Below are 14,575 nucleotides of genomic sequence, written 5' to 3'. Positions count from 1 at the left end.
TTGACTGTATATGACAAGTGTTGACTGTATATGGCAAGTGTTGACTGTATATAGCCTATGTTGACTATATGGCAAGTGTTAACTATATGGCCAATGTTGACTGTATATGGCAAGTGTTGACTGTATATGACAAGTGTTGACTGTATATGGCCAATGTTGACTATGTGTCAAATGTTGACGATATGACAAGTGTTGACTATATGGCCAATGTTGACTATGTCAAATGTTGACTATGTCAAATGTTGACTATGTCAAATGTTGACTATGTCAAATGTTGACTGTATATGACGAGTGTTGACTGTATATGGCCAATGTTGACTATTTGTCAAATGTTGACTGTATATGGTCAATGTTTTAACTGCAGCAAACAAGTGTTAAAAGTGCTTGTCAAGTTGTGACTATATGGCAAGTGTTGACTGTAGAAGGTATGTGTTGATTGAGTACAGTGGTTGTTGATTATATGTGGCAAATCACAAAGTGTTATTGGTATCTCCTATAAACACAGCCACACTTGTGTCTATCATGCTTGTTCAAATTTGTCATCTCACACTAACTCACGTACACATACACACTACATGTGACTAACTTAGTTTCTTTATACAGGGCTTTCGGTAACTCTGCCATTTTTGTCTGTTTTACTATTGTTGGCAGTGATGGTGTCGGGGATGATATTAGTATCTGGAACGTTAGTGTTGTGCATTATACTATTGGTGCTTGTAATGATGGGGTTGGTCGGGGTTATTGTAGTAATGATGCCAAAGTTGGAACCGGTCAGCCCTTTCGTCAAGACAACCACGTTGCTTTTGCTTGACCATTTCTTAGGTGGGTCTTGGTGTTTCTGTGATGACGTCGCCGAAGGGTGCAGCTGCACTAAGGTCTGCATTTGGGGGTAGGAGCAAGACTGCATTGCTCGTAGGGTTAGCAGTGGTGATGCTGGTAGTGACGGCGAGGGTTGTAGTACTGTCGGCAAATTTGTCCTTGTCGTCTGCCTTGTGGGTGGGGACGGTGTGGCCGTTTGCATTTGGTAATGGCAGTGAGAAGGGGAGTTGGTGCAGCGCACGGAACTGCGGTTACGCATGATTGAAGACGAGAAAAATGTCTGCCACTGGCTGCGTGGTAACGAGGCTGAGTCGAGTCGGCCTTGTTTCTTGCGCATCCACATTTTGCGTAATTCTGACTGGACCTAAAGAAGAAGACAATAATGATGACGATGATGGTGATAAAGCTGAATATGATGATGATGATAGTGATGATAGTGATGATGATGATGATAGTGATGATGATGATGATAGTGATAGTGATGATGATACTGATGATGATGATGATGTTGATGGTGATGACGATGGTTTCTAGATGTCATAAGGGGTCATCTACTGGAAGCCATCTACTCGCAATACCAGAGGGCGCACACTCTCCTACCCTGATGTAATCTGCAGGGATACAGGCATCCAGCAACAGGACTTCCATAATGCCATGATGGACCGTGAAGTCTGGCGTAACATGGTAAATTCCATTGTTTCGACCACAGTCGAACAATGATGAATGATGATGAGGGGTCAAAAGGTACAAGAAACAATGGATGTTAAATGTAACAGCATTTACAATATATTTGGCACAGGAAAAGCAAAGTTAGATACAGTTATTGGAAGAGGGCTGAGGTTGTTACTACAATAAGTGGATTAAAAATTTAATAAGTTGTGATACCTGTGCCGGTGGCACGTAAAAAGCACCATCCAAACATGGCCGTTGCCAGTGCCGCCTTGACTGGCTTCTGTGGTGCCATAAGAATGCGGTTTTGATTCTTAGACCGGGCATTGTGAGTGTTTATCGAGCAAAAACACCTAAGCTCCACAAGGCTCCAGCAGGGTGGTGGTGGTGGTGATCCCTGCTGTACTCTTTCACCACAACTTTCTCTCACTCTTTCTTCCTGTTTCTGCCACAAAGCAGGGGAACAATGGTGTAACCCACAATGGTGTAGTAAACCTTCAGACCTTAGTCTAGATTGTGAATCCTCTGTACCCCAGGATGATTCAGCTTTCTGCCAGTTAAAAGCCACTGTTTACGGAATGAGGATAACAACGTAGCTTTCACACCCGTGTAACCGCCAGTCTATCGCGTGTGGTGGGTGGATCTTCAAGTTGCCACACTCATTCTTAGGGGCTTAGAGTAGGCTCGAATTAGAGATTATTCTTTGTGGCTGATGGCGTGACTTCCTGATTGGAAGAAGAAGAGGAGGAGGAGGAAGAAGAAGAAGACAACAACAGAGCACAGGTGATACAATGTAGGGAAAATTTTGTAATCAAGAACATAAAGATTTCATTGGCCATTCGGAAACTTACCTCTGCATTCATATAACAAAACAGGATCCCAACAAATAGTCCCTAGAAAGACAAAGAAAGATAAATTGAATAAGTTACATGTGTTACTGTTTGTATTAGCATTTTATTGCTAGTGGGACCCATGAAAATTCCATGGAACATAAAAAATTAAGAGATGCCGGGGGCATGTAAAATGCACTATCTGAATGTGGTTGATGTCAGTGACCCCTGACTGGCTCCTATACGGGTGGCACGTAAAAAGCACTATCAGAACGTGGCTGATGACAGTGACCCCTGATTGGCTCCTATACGGGTGGAACGTAAAAAGCACTATCAGAACGTGGCTGATGACAGTGACCCCTGACCAGCTCCCAGGCGGGTGGCACATAAAAAGTACTATCCAAATGTGGCCAATGCCAGAGCCCCCTGACTGGCTCCCACGTGGGTGGCACGTAAGAAAGTACTATCCAAATGAGGCCAATGCCAGTTCCCCATGAGTGGCTCCCATATGGGTGACACGTGAAAAGCACTATCCAAATGTGAATGATGCCAGGCCCGCCTGACTGGCTCAAGTGCTGGTGGCACGTAAAAAGCACCCACTACACTCACGGAGTTGTTGGCGTTAGGAAAGGCATCCAGCCCTAGAAACATTGCCAGATCGGACTGGAAACTGGTGCAGCCTCCTGGCTTCCAAGACCCCAGTTGAACTGTCCAACCCATTCTAGCATGGAAAGCGGACGCTAAACGATGATGATGATGATTATTTTATTATAATACCTAGTAGGGCTATTTTCTGACAAACAGATTAGGGTCTCACCTGGAATGAATTAAACAGCATCTCGAAATATAGTTTCACCAGTTCCGCTTTCTTGCCGATGTCATCAGGGAGCCAGAGGAAGACCATATAATGGATGCCAAATAATGGGATTAGAACCAATGTCGATTTTGCCAATCGTCTGTGAATTGATGGAAGAAACATTAAGAAGCTGGGAGAAACAGAGAAAGAAAAAGATGAAGAGGGGGAAAGAAAAATATGGATGTAAATTGTCAAGAGAACAATTATAGACCATGTGTGTGGTTATTTGGCAAAAAATATGACCCTCCCCAAATATAACAATATCTGTTTCAACACAGGATTTCACATCAAGAATCTTGCAAAACATCTATTCATATTCTTATATTATACTAGCACTGTGACCCGGCGTTGCCGGGTCATAGTGCTAGTGCATGGATACACAGCTGCGTGCGTGCGCACATTCACGCGAGTACTGTCCAAATCGCCGACCAATCACATACAGCTAGCTGGCATTCAATTGGCGTATCAAGTTTCGGGCATTTTGATTGGGTTTTGGATTGAAAATTCACAAAAAAGTCACTTCTATTGATTTTTTTAATGGCTTTGCGGGGTGACTGGGGAAATGTAAAGATGTGCACGACCACCCTTGGACGGTTTTGAATGACCATAGAAAGTGCGAGCCCTCTAACTGAAAAATTGTGGATTTGTATAAAGGACACACACACAGACATTTTGCTGTTTATATATAGAGAGATTAATCTCTCGCACTTTCTATGGTCATTCAAAACCATCCAAGGGTGATCGTGCACATCTCTACATTTCCCCAGTCACCCCCCGCAAAGCCATTAAAAAAATCAATAGAAGTGACTTTTTTGTGAATTTTCTATCCAAAACCCAATTAAAATGCCCAAAACTTGATACGCCAATTGAATGCCAGCTAGATGTATGTGATTGGTTGGATATTTGGACAGTACACGCGTGTATGTGTGCACGCACGCAGCTGTATATGCATGCACTAGCACTATGACTTGGCAACGCCGGGTCATAGTGTTAGTAAGTATGTGAAGTGAGAAAATGAAGATAAAAGGAGAGAGAAGTAAAAGTGGTTTGGTAATGAGAAAGATATGTGATTTGGATGGAAGCACTCTGTCGGTTACGACGACGAGAGTTCTGGTTGATCCGAATCAACGGAACAGCCTGCTCATGAAATTAACGTGTAAGTGGCTGAGCACTCCACAGACACGTGTACCCTTAACGTAGTTCTCGGGGATATTCAGCGCGACACAGAGAGTGACAAGGCCGGCCCTTTGAAATACAGGTACAACAGAAACAGGAAGTAAGAGTGAGAGAAAGTTGTGGTGAAAGAGTACAGCAGGGATCACCACCATCCCCTGCCGGAGCCTTGTGGAGCTTTAGGTGTTTTCGCTTAATAAACACTCACAACGCCCGGTCTGGGAATCGAAACCGCGATCCTATGACCGCGAGACCACTGCCCTAACCGCTGGGCCATTGCGCCTCCACATGTGTGATTTAAAAAGGACTTCTCAGTGCCACGAATACTGACCTGTAGCGGTTATTTCTGGCTCTTTTCTTTGGCCGGTTCATATCAAACTTGCTGAATAGCACTCGAATAATGTTGAGGAACAATAAGAAGTTAATCTGTGAAGTACAGAAATATAACGTACACACACATATATATATACACATATATAAGAGAAAATGGAGGATCAGTTTATGATTTTATTCAACATATTCCTCTCAGATTTTTACACTTATTGCAGCAGTCCTTCAATTCTGATGAGAAAAAAAGTATGACTACTTTTCACGTGATCACCATGACCAACCAGGCTATCAGATGTTGCTACACATCGCTGGTCACAATGCGCTTTGCCTTGTTTTAGCCTTCAAATGACGCCATCCCGCTGGCTAAGTGAGCAGGCCAACAGAAGAAAGAGTGAGAGAAAGCTGTGGCTTACCATAACTGATCCCATAATGGGGCCCTTCATAATCCAAAAGTATGCCTTGTTTGAATGAGTGTACCAGCAGCTGAAACGATAAACAAGAAATCATTATTATTATTAAGGCGGTGAGCTGGCAGAATCGTTAGCATGCCGGGCGAAATGCTTAGTAGCATTCCATCCATCTTTATGTTCTGAGTTCAAATTCAACCAAGGTCAACTTTGCCTTTCATTCTTCCATGGTCAATAAAATGAGTACCAGATAAACACTGGGGTCACTGTAGTAAACATACTCCCTCCCACGAATTTGCTGGCCTTGTGCCAAAATTCGAAACCATTTTTATTAGAATCATTAATGTCAGACAAAATCAGTTCAAATTTCGCCGAGGTCGACTTTGCCTTTCATCCTTTCAGGGTCGATTAAGTAAATACCAGTTACACACTGGGGTTGATGTAATCGACTTAATACCTATGTCTGTCCTTGTTTGTCCTCTCTATGTTTAGCCCCTTGTGGGTAATAAAGAAATAGGTATTTACCATTCTTTGAGAGCTCTAATCCCACAAGGTTAAGTTTACCTTTCATCATTTGAAAGTGAAAGTAGTTGTCAAGTATTTTGGCTGAGGTGTTCGACTAACCATTCTCCTCTCACATTTGCTAACCTTTGCACTCGTGCTGTGTCTGAGCGTTGCTGACTTGTGGTGTTATGCAGAGAAAGGACGGGAGAATTGCTAGAGCTGTGAACCTCGAGTTGTAAACCTGCTAAAAAAGGAAGGCAACAAAGGAAATATCCAGCCAGCAACATATGGGATCTGATGACAAGTTGTACAAGAGAGAAATTCTTCCACGGGTTGATGGTCTGCCTTTCGAGCTTTATCTTTATATATTAGACTCGTTCGGTGATCTCTTGATGGATGTCTACTGCAACTGGTAGCAGAATGGTAGAATACCCAGTACTATGAGCCGTGGAGTGCTGCTGCCGCTGAGAAAGGACCCGAACAAGGGAGACCAAATGGATAGGTTGGAGATACTTCTACTGATGCACTTTACCAGGTTCTTGAAAACTATGGCTGGTTGACAGGAACCTGTATCCAGGTTCAGTCCCACTGTGTGACACCTTGGGAAAATGTCTTCTGCTACAGCCTCAAGCCGACCAAAGCCTTGTGAGTAGATTTGGTAGATGGAAACTGAAAGAAGCTTGTCATATATATATATATATATATATATAAATAAATGAAAGAATGGAGTTGAACGAAGATGTTAACAAAATTCCTTTACTCTCGACATACGTTTCGAAGACAGCATGTTTTCATTCCAAAGGAATAAAGGGTGCATTATGCAATCTTCTCATCAGGAAAGAAAGGGAGCCTCTCTTCATTCACCTACTTAAATATATATATATATGACAAGCTTCATGTGTGTACAGCTATTCCTACATACATATATACCTGATCAGTTTACATATTTAATGATTTAACCTAGTGCTAGATGCACCATGCTTGCAAATAAGATGTGATGGTGGTGATTATGCCTAAAATTCGTTTTGATCATAGGTGTGGTAGCTGGATCAGGGCTGGCCTTGGGCTATACAACAGCTATATTTGTAGTACTTACTATGTGTCTTCTAGAAACAGCCTCACAACAACCCACGGAATCACAAAACTAAACGGAAAACCTGCAAGTAGAAAGTGACACTTCAGTGGAATTTAGACCAGCGTTTTCTTATGTCACCACCATCACTACCATCCTGTCACAATGATAACTATGACGATGACCATCACAACCACCACCACTACTGCTGCTGCTGCCACCACTACTACTACTACTACAAATACCACCACCATTGCAAATACCACCCTCACAGTAAATACCTTCATCACCACTACATTACTACTATTACTAATACCACCACCACTGCTACTACAAATACTACCACAACCACCACCACTGCTACTACAAATAGCACCACCACTGCAACTACCACTATTACTAATAAAACCACCACCACCACTACTACTACTACTACAAATACTACCACCACCACCACTGCAAATACCACTCTCACCACTACTATAACAAATACCACCACCACTACATTACTACTATTACTAATCCGACCACCACCACTGCAACTACCACTATTACTAATACCACCACCACTACTACTACTACTACTACAAATACCACCACCACCACCACTGCAAATACCACCCTCACCACTATTACTACAACAAATACCACCACCACCTTCAGCACCACTACATTATTACTATTACTAATACGACCACCACCACTAACACTACCACTATTACTACTACCACCACCACCACCACTACTACCACTACTACATTTCTTTGTCATGCCATCGACCCAAGAATGGTTATCATGTTTTTTTTTTGTTGTTACAAACATCAAGGAAACCTTATTAGTGTTTACAAAATAATATTTTTTTAAAATTATATAGGCAAAAATGGCAACGAAACAAAATGTAAAAGGTGACAACGAAGAAAAACAATCAGTAAAAAAAAAAAGATGAAATATAAATAACAACAAACAGTAACGGTAACAACAATAAAACCATATAAAACAAAAAAAAAATATAAAGCAATCACGTCGGAAAAAAAAAAGGTAAAGTTGGAAATTTCAAAACTGAATCTAAAAGTAGAATGTCAACAACATCTGCAATAAACACATCATCATCATCATCATCATCCTCCTCCCCTCCTCCTCCTCCATAACAACAGTGGCAATAACAACAACAATTGTAATGTAGAACCTAAAATTATTGTCTGCATCCGGTATTTGATCTTTCTGACAGGTTGTTTACTGTCAAGCGTATACCACTAGCGATAAGGCTGTTGCAACAATAATAACATTGGCTATAGGTGCAGGAGTGGCTGTGTGGTAAGTAGCTTGCTTACCAACCACGTGGTTTCTGGGTTCAGTCCCACTGCGTGGCACCTTGGGCAAATGTCTTCTACTATAGCCCAGGACTGACCAATGCCTTGTGAATGGATTTGGTAAATGGATAATAAAAGAAGCCTAGGTGCTGGAGTGGCTGTGTGGTAACTAGCTTGCTTACCAACCACATGGTTCCAGGTTCGTTCCCATTGTGTGACACCTTGGGCAAGTGTCTTCTACTATAGCCTCGGGCCAACCAAAGCCTTGTGAGTGGATTTGGTAGACGGAAACTGAAAGAAGCCTGTCGTATATATGTATATATATGTGTGTGTGTGTTTGTGTATCTGTGTTTGTCTCCTCCCCCAACATCGCTTGGCAACCGATGCTGGTGTGTTTATGTCCCCGTAACCTAGCGGTTCGGCAAAAGAGACCAATAGAATAAGTACTAGGCTTACAAAGAATAAGTCCTGGGGTCGATTTGCTCGACCAAAGGCGGTGCTCTAGCATGGCCACAGTCAAATGACTGAAACAATACTAATCATTTTTACAAAACATTTTAGAAACTTAAGGGGATAACCACAGCACCCCTTTCTTTGAAGAATTTGATGAAGATATGTTCTACTCTTAAAGAGGAAATGACAAAAATCCTTCCAATCTTGTGACCATTGCACCATCTCCTTTTCCCTATATATATAATATTAAATAATAAATGTGTCCTTTTAAAGCCTAGCCAGGCTCATGGGCCCTGTTTCCCGGTTTCAATGGCGTATGTGTTCCCCAGCTGGACGGGATGCTAGTCCATCGCAGCGTTACTCATTTTTGCCAGCTGAGTGGACTGGAGCAACGTGAAATGAAGTGTTTTGCTCAAGAACACAACGCATCGCCCGGTCCAGGAATCGAAACCACAATCTTACGATCATGATGCTGACACCCTAACCACTAAGCCACAAGCCTCCACTAAAATAAATGCACCCTTTTAAAGCCTAGCCAGGCTCAAGGGCCCGGTTTCAATGGCGTATGTGTTCCCCATCTGGATGGGACGCCAGTCCATCGCAGTGTTACTCATTTTTGCCAGCTGAGTGGACTGGAGCAACGTGGAGTGAAGTGTTTTGCTCAAGAACACAACACATCGCCCGGTCCAGGAATTGAAACCACAATCTTACGATCATGGTGCTGACACCCTAACCACTAAGCCACGCACCTCCACTTTTCCTATATATTTTCCTATATATAAAATTGCAAGATGGATTCTTCAACTCAAGCCAACTGACTGAAGACCTAAGGATAGACCAAAAATAAAATGGTTAGATAATATCCATAGTCTCAGTTATAAACAAAGGAGATCTTCATGCTCTTCCTGGCCAAAAGTCAGATGCAAGAAAACAAACAATGATACAGTAATGCAACATTAATAGGATAAAAGAAAAGAGGTTATCAGTTATCAACTTACACCAGCCAACGATAATATATGGTCTGACTCCACTCTTCTGAGAGAACATGGCCACCGTGACGAGGTTGTGTAGATAGAGCCCTTCCATCAAAATCCATATGTAGTTGGCAGCCAGTGTGTAGTGGAACAAGGAGAACAATAATTTGCATTGCCAATGCTGTCAAATATACACATTGTATACATATTAAACTAGCTGTATCGCCCGGCGTTGCTCGGGTTTGTAAGGGAAATAACTATATAAGCATTTTTAGAGAGTTACTTCCCTTATATAACCCGAGCAAAAATCATTAAAAATGTGGAAAAATGATTGTAAATTTTTTTTAAAATCATAGACTCATCGTAGACGCGTGCTAATACCCAGAAGGGCTCGATATGAATGACGACTACAAGATACCCGCTTTTGGTTAAAATGCACCGCAAAATGTGGGAGTTGTTAGGAATCTAAATCGGAGGAGACAGAGTCTCACACACACAACTTCAATTTTATATATAAAGGTGTGTGTGTATTCTTTCATGTTGTGCAATAACCGTCTTTTAAGTCTTCCTAAACTCTTTTTACCAAAGGTTTGTTGTCTATGAATAACTTTATTTGTTAAGATGTCACAGTATTGGGGTCTTTAGCTTTTGACCTACCGTGGGTGTTTTATTACGTTCCACCGGCACAGGGGCCAGAGCAGGCTGGCAAACAGCCACAATCGGGTGGTGCTTTTATGTGCCACCGACACGGACACTGGTCTGGCGGCGCTGGCATCTACCACGTTCAGACGGTGCTTTTTACGAGTCACTGGCATGGGTGTCTTAACTACAATTTCCATTCTCCTCACTTTAACAGGCATTATTTTTAATTTAGTTGATTATTTTTAATTTTGTTGATGGAAGGGGAAGAAAGCCAGCAAGCAGATTAAAGAAGGTGAACTAATTTTTCTGTGAATAATGAAAACAAAAAATTAAGAAAAATAGAATAATGAAAGTGCACCTCATGTTTCATCTTTATGAAGCAATGTGGCTACAAGATTTCATTTTCAGAGAAGACTGTTCTGGAGACACATTACGAAAGAGAAGACCCATTACGAAAGAAAGAGGAAAGAGAATGAAGAGATCCTCTCATATTTTAAATATTATCAAAAATCCTGTAAAAAAAAAGAAGTCAAACTCAGTTGTCAGGAGACAACGAAACAGAGGATAATGTGGAAATAGCTGGACAGAAGAATATGGTCATCAAAAATTTAGAGTAACAAAACAAATTTGTCTAAATTGCTAATAGCGGTGTTTTGTATCAGAGCAAGTGAAAATGGGTGGGAAAAAGCTGGATTTTGATTGGTTAGTTTATTTTTATTTTCTTTTAATCTAATTCTTTGATTTAATAAATTGATTTTCTGTTGAATGTGAATTTATGTGTGTGTCTGTCTGTGATGTATATCTCTATGTATGTATGTATCTATCTATCTATCTTTCTATCTATCTATCTGCCTATCTATCTATCTATCTATCTATCTATGTATCTATCTATCTATCTATCTATCAGTCTATCTATCTATCTATCTATCTCTATTTATCTCTCTTTACTCTTTTACTTGTTTCAGTCATTTGACTGCGGTCATGCTGGAGCACGTCCTTTAGTCGAGCAACTCGACCCCGGGACTTATTCTTTTGTAAGCCCAGTACTTATGCTATCGGTCTCTTTATTGCCGAACCACTAAGTGACCGCTATCTATCTTCTATTTTTTAATTATTATAAATCTTCCACTGAAGAGGGAGCCAGTTTCCAACAAAGATACAAGGCTTTTGGGTTGTAGTTAACACAGATAAATTCACAATTGGAACTTGAGGAAAGTCTTGCATATTTTTACAGTTCCACTCACAGATTGCACTTGTATTGTACGAATCAGCTGGTCAATTTCTCTTTCTGAAAATCCCAGTTTATCCAGATTCTTCTTTAATCATTTACTAACAATCATTTACTAACAAAACTTAATGCTCCAATTATTATTACTGGATACAGAAGCTGGAGGTTTTGAAGCAGTTGTCCATAGATATCCTCTTTTTCTTGATTTTCAAAGAGATATTTATATCTGCAGGGCAACTAACCTCTATGATGGTACATACCTTTGCCCCTATGTCCCAAACTACAATATCCAGCCTGTTATATTTGTAGTTGACAGAATTTTTAAAGGGAATATTCCACCAGTATTCCTTGAGTTGGTGTTTATGAATGTATTCCATAACAGAGAGATTTTCTAAGTTTATTTCAGAACAGTCTTTTTTGCAGATGGCATTGTAAATTATTTTAGCAACAACATCGTGCCACATAGGGAGGTAGTACCGCGACGACATTTTCGGACAGCTGCTAATCACACGCGTAATGTCTCCCACAGAAACGTGGCATAGCCTACACATGCGGTTGCACCTTGGGATTACAAGAGATTCACTGTCTCTCTTGTCCACTAGGTAGTGCATGTGTGTATAGATGCGTGGGTCTGTACATGTGTATATGTGCATCTTCCCAGTCACCTGTGTGTGCCTGTATGTTTGTATATGCATGTGTGTATATGTGTGTTTGTGCATGTGTGTATGGATGCTTGGGTGTGTACATGTGTATATGTGCATCTTCCCAGTCACCTGTGCTTGTATATGCACGTGTGAATATGTGTGTGTGTGTGCATGTGTATTTGTGTAGCTAGATTGCTTGATTGATAAATCTATCGATTTCGGTATCAACCAGTTGTCATACTCACCGAACTGTCATCTCTAAAATAGAACTGGCCATTCGAATGGGTCTGTAGATCTTCTGGTAGACCGAATCCGTCCACGAGGAGTTGCTCCTTGATTAGACAAACAGCTGCCCTCAGAATAAAGGACATAAACATATTGATGTGCAGCGTGTTGCGAGAACAGTGAAGACGCCTGCAGTTAATAGAAAGCAAATGTTTGTGTGCATATGATGCATGTATGCACGCACATGCACACACACACACACATACATACACACATAGGCAAATCGAATTTTATATATATATATATATATATATATATATATATATATATATATATGAAAAGGAATGAAGAAAATGCTGACAAAATAATTTAAGTAAGGGAGAGTGTATTTAATTAGGTGAAAGTTCTTTTTACCGGTTGCGCATTTGTTATGCTTATCAAAAGATATTTCTCTAAGAGAAAAAAAATCTATCAGAAAGGAACTCTATCTCTCTTAAAAAAATATCATTTGATAAGCATAACAAATGCGCAACCAGTAAAAAGAACTTTCATCTAATTAAATACACTCTCCCTTACTTAAATTATTTTGTCAGCATTTTCTTCATTTCCTTTTTTTATATATCACAACTCGTGTTCCACATCTCCTTTTTTAAATATATATATATATATATATACTCTTTACTCATTTACTTGTTTCAGTCATTTGACTGTGGCCATGCTGGAGCACCGCCTTTAGTTGAGCAAATCGACGCCAGGACTTATTCTTTGTAAGCCTAGTACTTATTCTATTGGTCTCTTTTGCTGAACCACTAAGTTATGGCGACGTAAGCACACCAGCATCGCTTGTCAAGAAATGCTAGGGGGACAAACACAGATACACAAACACACACACACACACACACACACACACACATACACACAACACACACACACACATATATATATATATATATATATATATATATATATACATATATATGACTAGCTTCTTTCAGTTTCCGTCTACCAAATCCACTCACAAGGCATTGGTCGGCCTGGGGCTATAGCAGAAGACACTTGCTCAAGATGCCACGCAGTGGGACTGAACCCGGAACCATGTGGATGGTAAGCAAGCTACTTACCACACAGCCACTCCTGCGCCTAGTAGTGCCAGTGACTCCAAGAAAGCTTACAGGTATTGTAATACATGTTTTTTGATGAAATCTCCTAAAAGTAAATATTAAAAAAATATGGCTGCAAAGAAATGGCAGAATGATGAACTTACCGAAAATAGAGCATCACAAGAACTGCACCACATAGTGATACCAGGGATATTCCATAGCCAATGGTATAAATAATTGGAATATGTGATAAATGCACCTGCAAGAGAAAAACAGGAAATATTTCGTTTTTGGATTTGGCTTGCAAGATTCTTTATGTGTGCTTGTGTGTTGATGCATATTCTGTTGTGTCTGGGGAGAGTCATTTTTTTTTGTGCCTTATGATGTAACACACTCACTGGTAAAATTTCCACTTATTTCTTATTTTTATTTTCCTAAAATTTTCATTGCGTCTTGCAACCTTTTCAATGGTCTTTTCTAGTGGAAAATATATATATATATATATATTATATATATATATAAATGTGAGTGTTATATATATATATATATATATATATAGGCGCAGGAGTGGCTGTGTAGTAAGTAGCTTGCTAACCAACCACATGGTTCCGGGTTCAGTCCCACTGCGTGGCATCTTGGGCAAGTGTCTTCTGCTGTAGCCCCGGGCCGACGAATGCCTTGTGAGTGGATTTGGTAGACGGAAACTGAAAGAAGCCTGTCGTATATATGTATATATATATGTGTTTGTGTGTCTGTGTTTGTCCCCCTAGCAATGCTTGACAACCGATATTGGTGTGTTTACGTCCCCGTCACTTAGCGGTTCGGCAAAAGAGACCGATAGAATAAGTACTGGGCTTACAAAGAATAAGTCCCGGTTTCGATTAAAGGTGGTGCTCCAGCATGGCCGCAATCAAATGACTGAAACAAGTAAAAAAAAATTATATATATATATATATTACACATGGTGCACAGCTGTGGCTGTGTGGTACAATGTGTGCTCCCCAACCTTGATTCTCGCTTGAGTGCCACCGTGTGGGATCTTGGGCAAGGGTCTTCTGCTAAAGCTTCGGTCCAACCAAAATCTGTCTGCACAGTTTCTGGCAAGACTATCAATGTTTTGTTTTGGGAATTGGTTTGCAAGATTCTTCATATGAGTTTGTGTGTTGAAGCATATTCTGTTGTGTCTGGGGAGAGTCATTTTCTTTTTGTGCCTTATTATTAACACACTCACCGGTAAAATTTCCACTTATTATTTTTATTTTCCTAAAATTTTCGTTGGAGCTTTTAGCTGTTTTCGTTTAATAAGCACACACAACGCCCAGTCTGAGAATTGAAACTG

General features: G+C 40.6%; 1 protein-coding gene across 1 annotated transcript in view; it reads right to left on the bottom strand.

The window, feature by feature from the left end:
- LOC115225653 (parathyroid hormone 2 receptor-like) overlaps positions 1-14,575 on the bottom strand; it is a 51,218-nt gene that overhangs the window by 16,496 nt on the left and 20,147 nt on the right. Inside the window, exons 6-14 of the mRNA XM_036514509.1 lie at positions 13,401-13,495; positions 12,157-12,325; positions 9,422-9,578; positions 6,685-6,745; positions 5,091-5,160; positions 4,679-4,773; positions 3,136-3,274; positions 2,340-2,381; positions 578-1,183 (exon numbers count right to left, since the gene is read on the bottom strand). Coding sequence (XP_036370402.1) covers positions 596-1,183; positions 2,340-2,381; positions 3,136-3,274; positions 4,679-4,773; positions 5,091-5,160; positions 6,685-6,745; positions 9,422-9,578; positions 12,157-12,325; positions 13,401-13,495 — 1,416 coding nt within the window. The 3' untranslated portion in view covers positions 578-595. The remainder of the gene's footprint in view (positions 1-577; positions 1,184-2,339; positions 2,382-3,135; positions 3,275-4,678; positions 4,774-5,090; positions 5,161-6,684; positions 6,746-9,421; positions 9,579-12,156; positions 12,326-13,400; positions 13,496-14,575) is intronic.

Source organism: Octopus sinensis, linkage group LG28, assembly GCF_006345805.1.
Source record: "Octopus sinensis linkage group LG28, ASM634580v1, whole genome shotgun sequence".
In the NCBI taxonomy this organism is placed as follows: Eukaryota; Metazoa; Mollusca; class Cephalopoda; order Octopoda; family Octopodidae; genus Octopus; species Octopus sinensis.
Note: the sequence above shows the minus strand (reverse complement) of the source record. Positions and strands in the feature narration are given on the sequence as shown.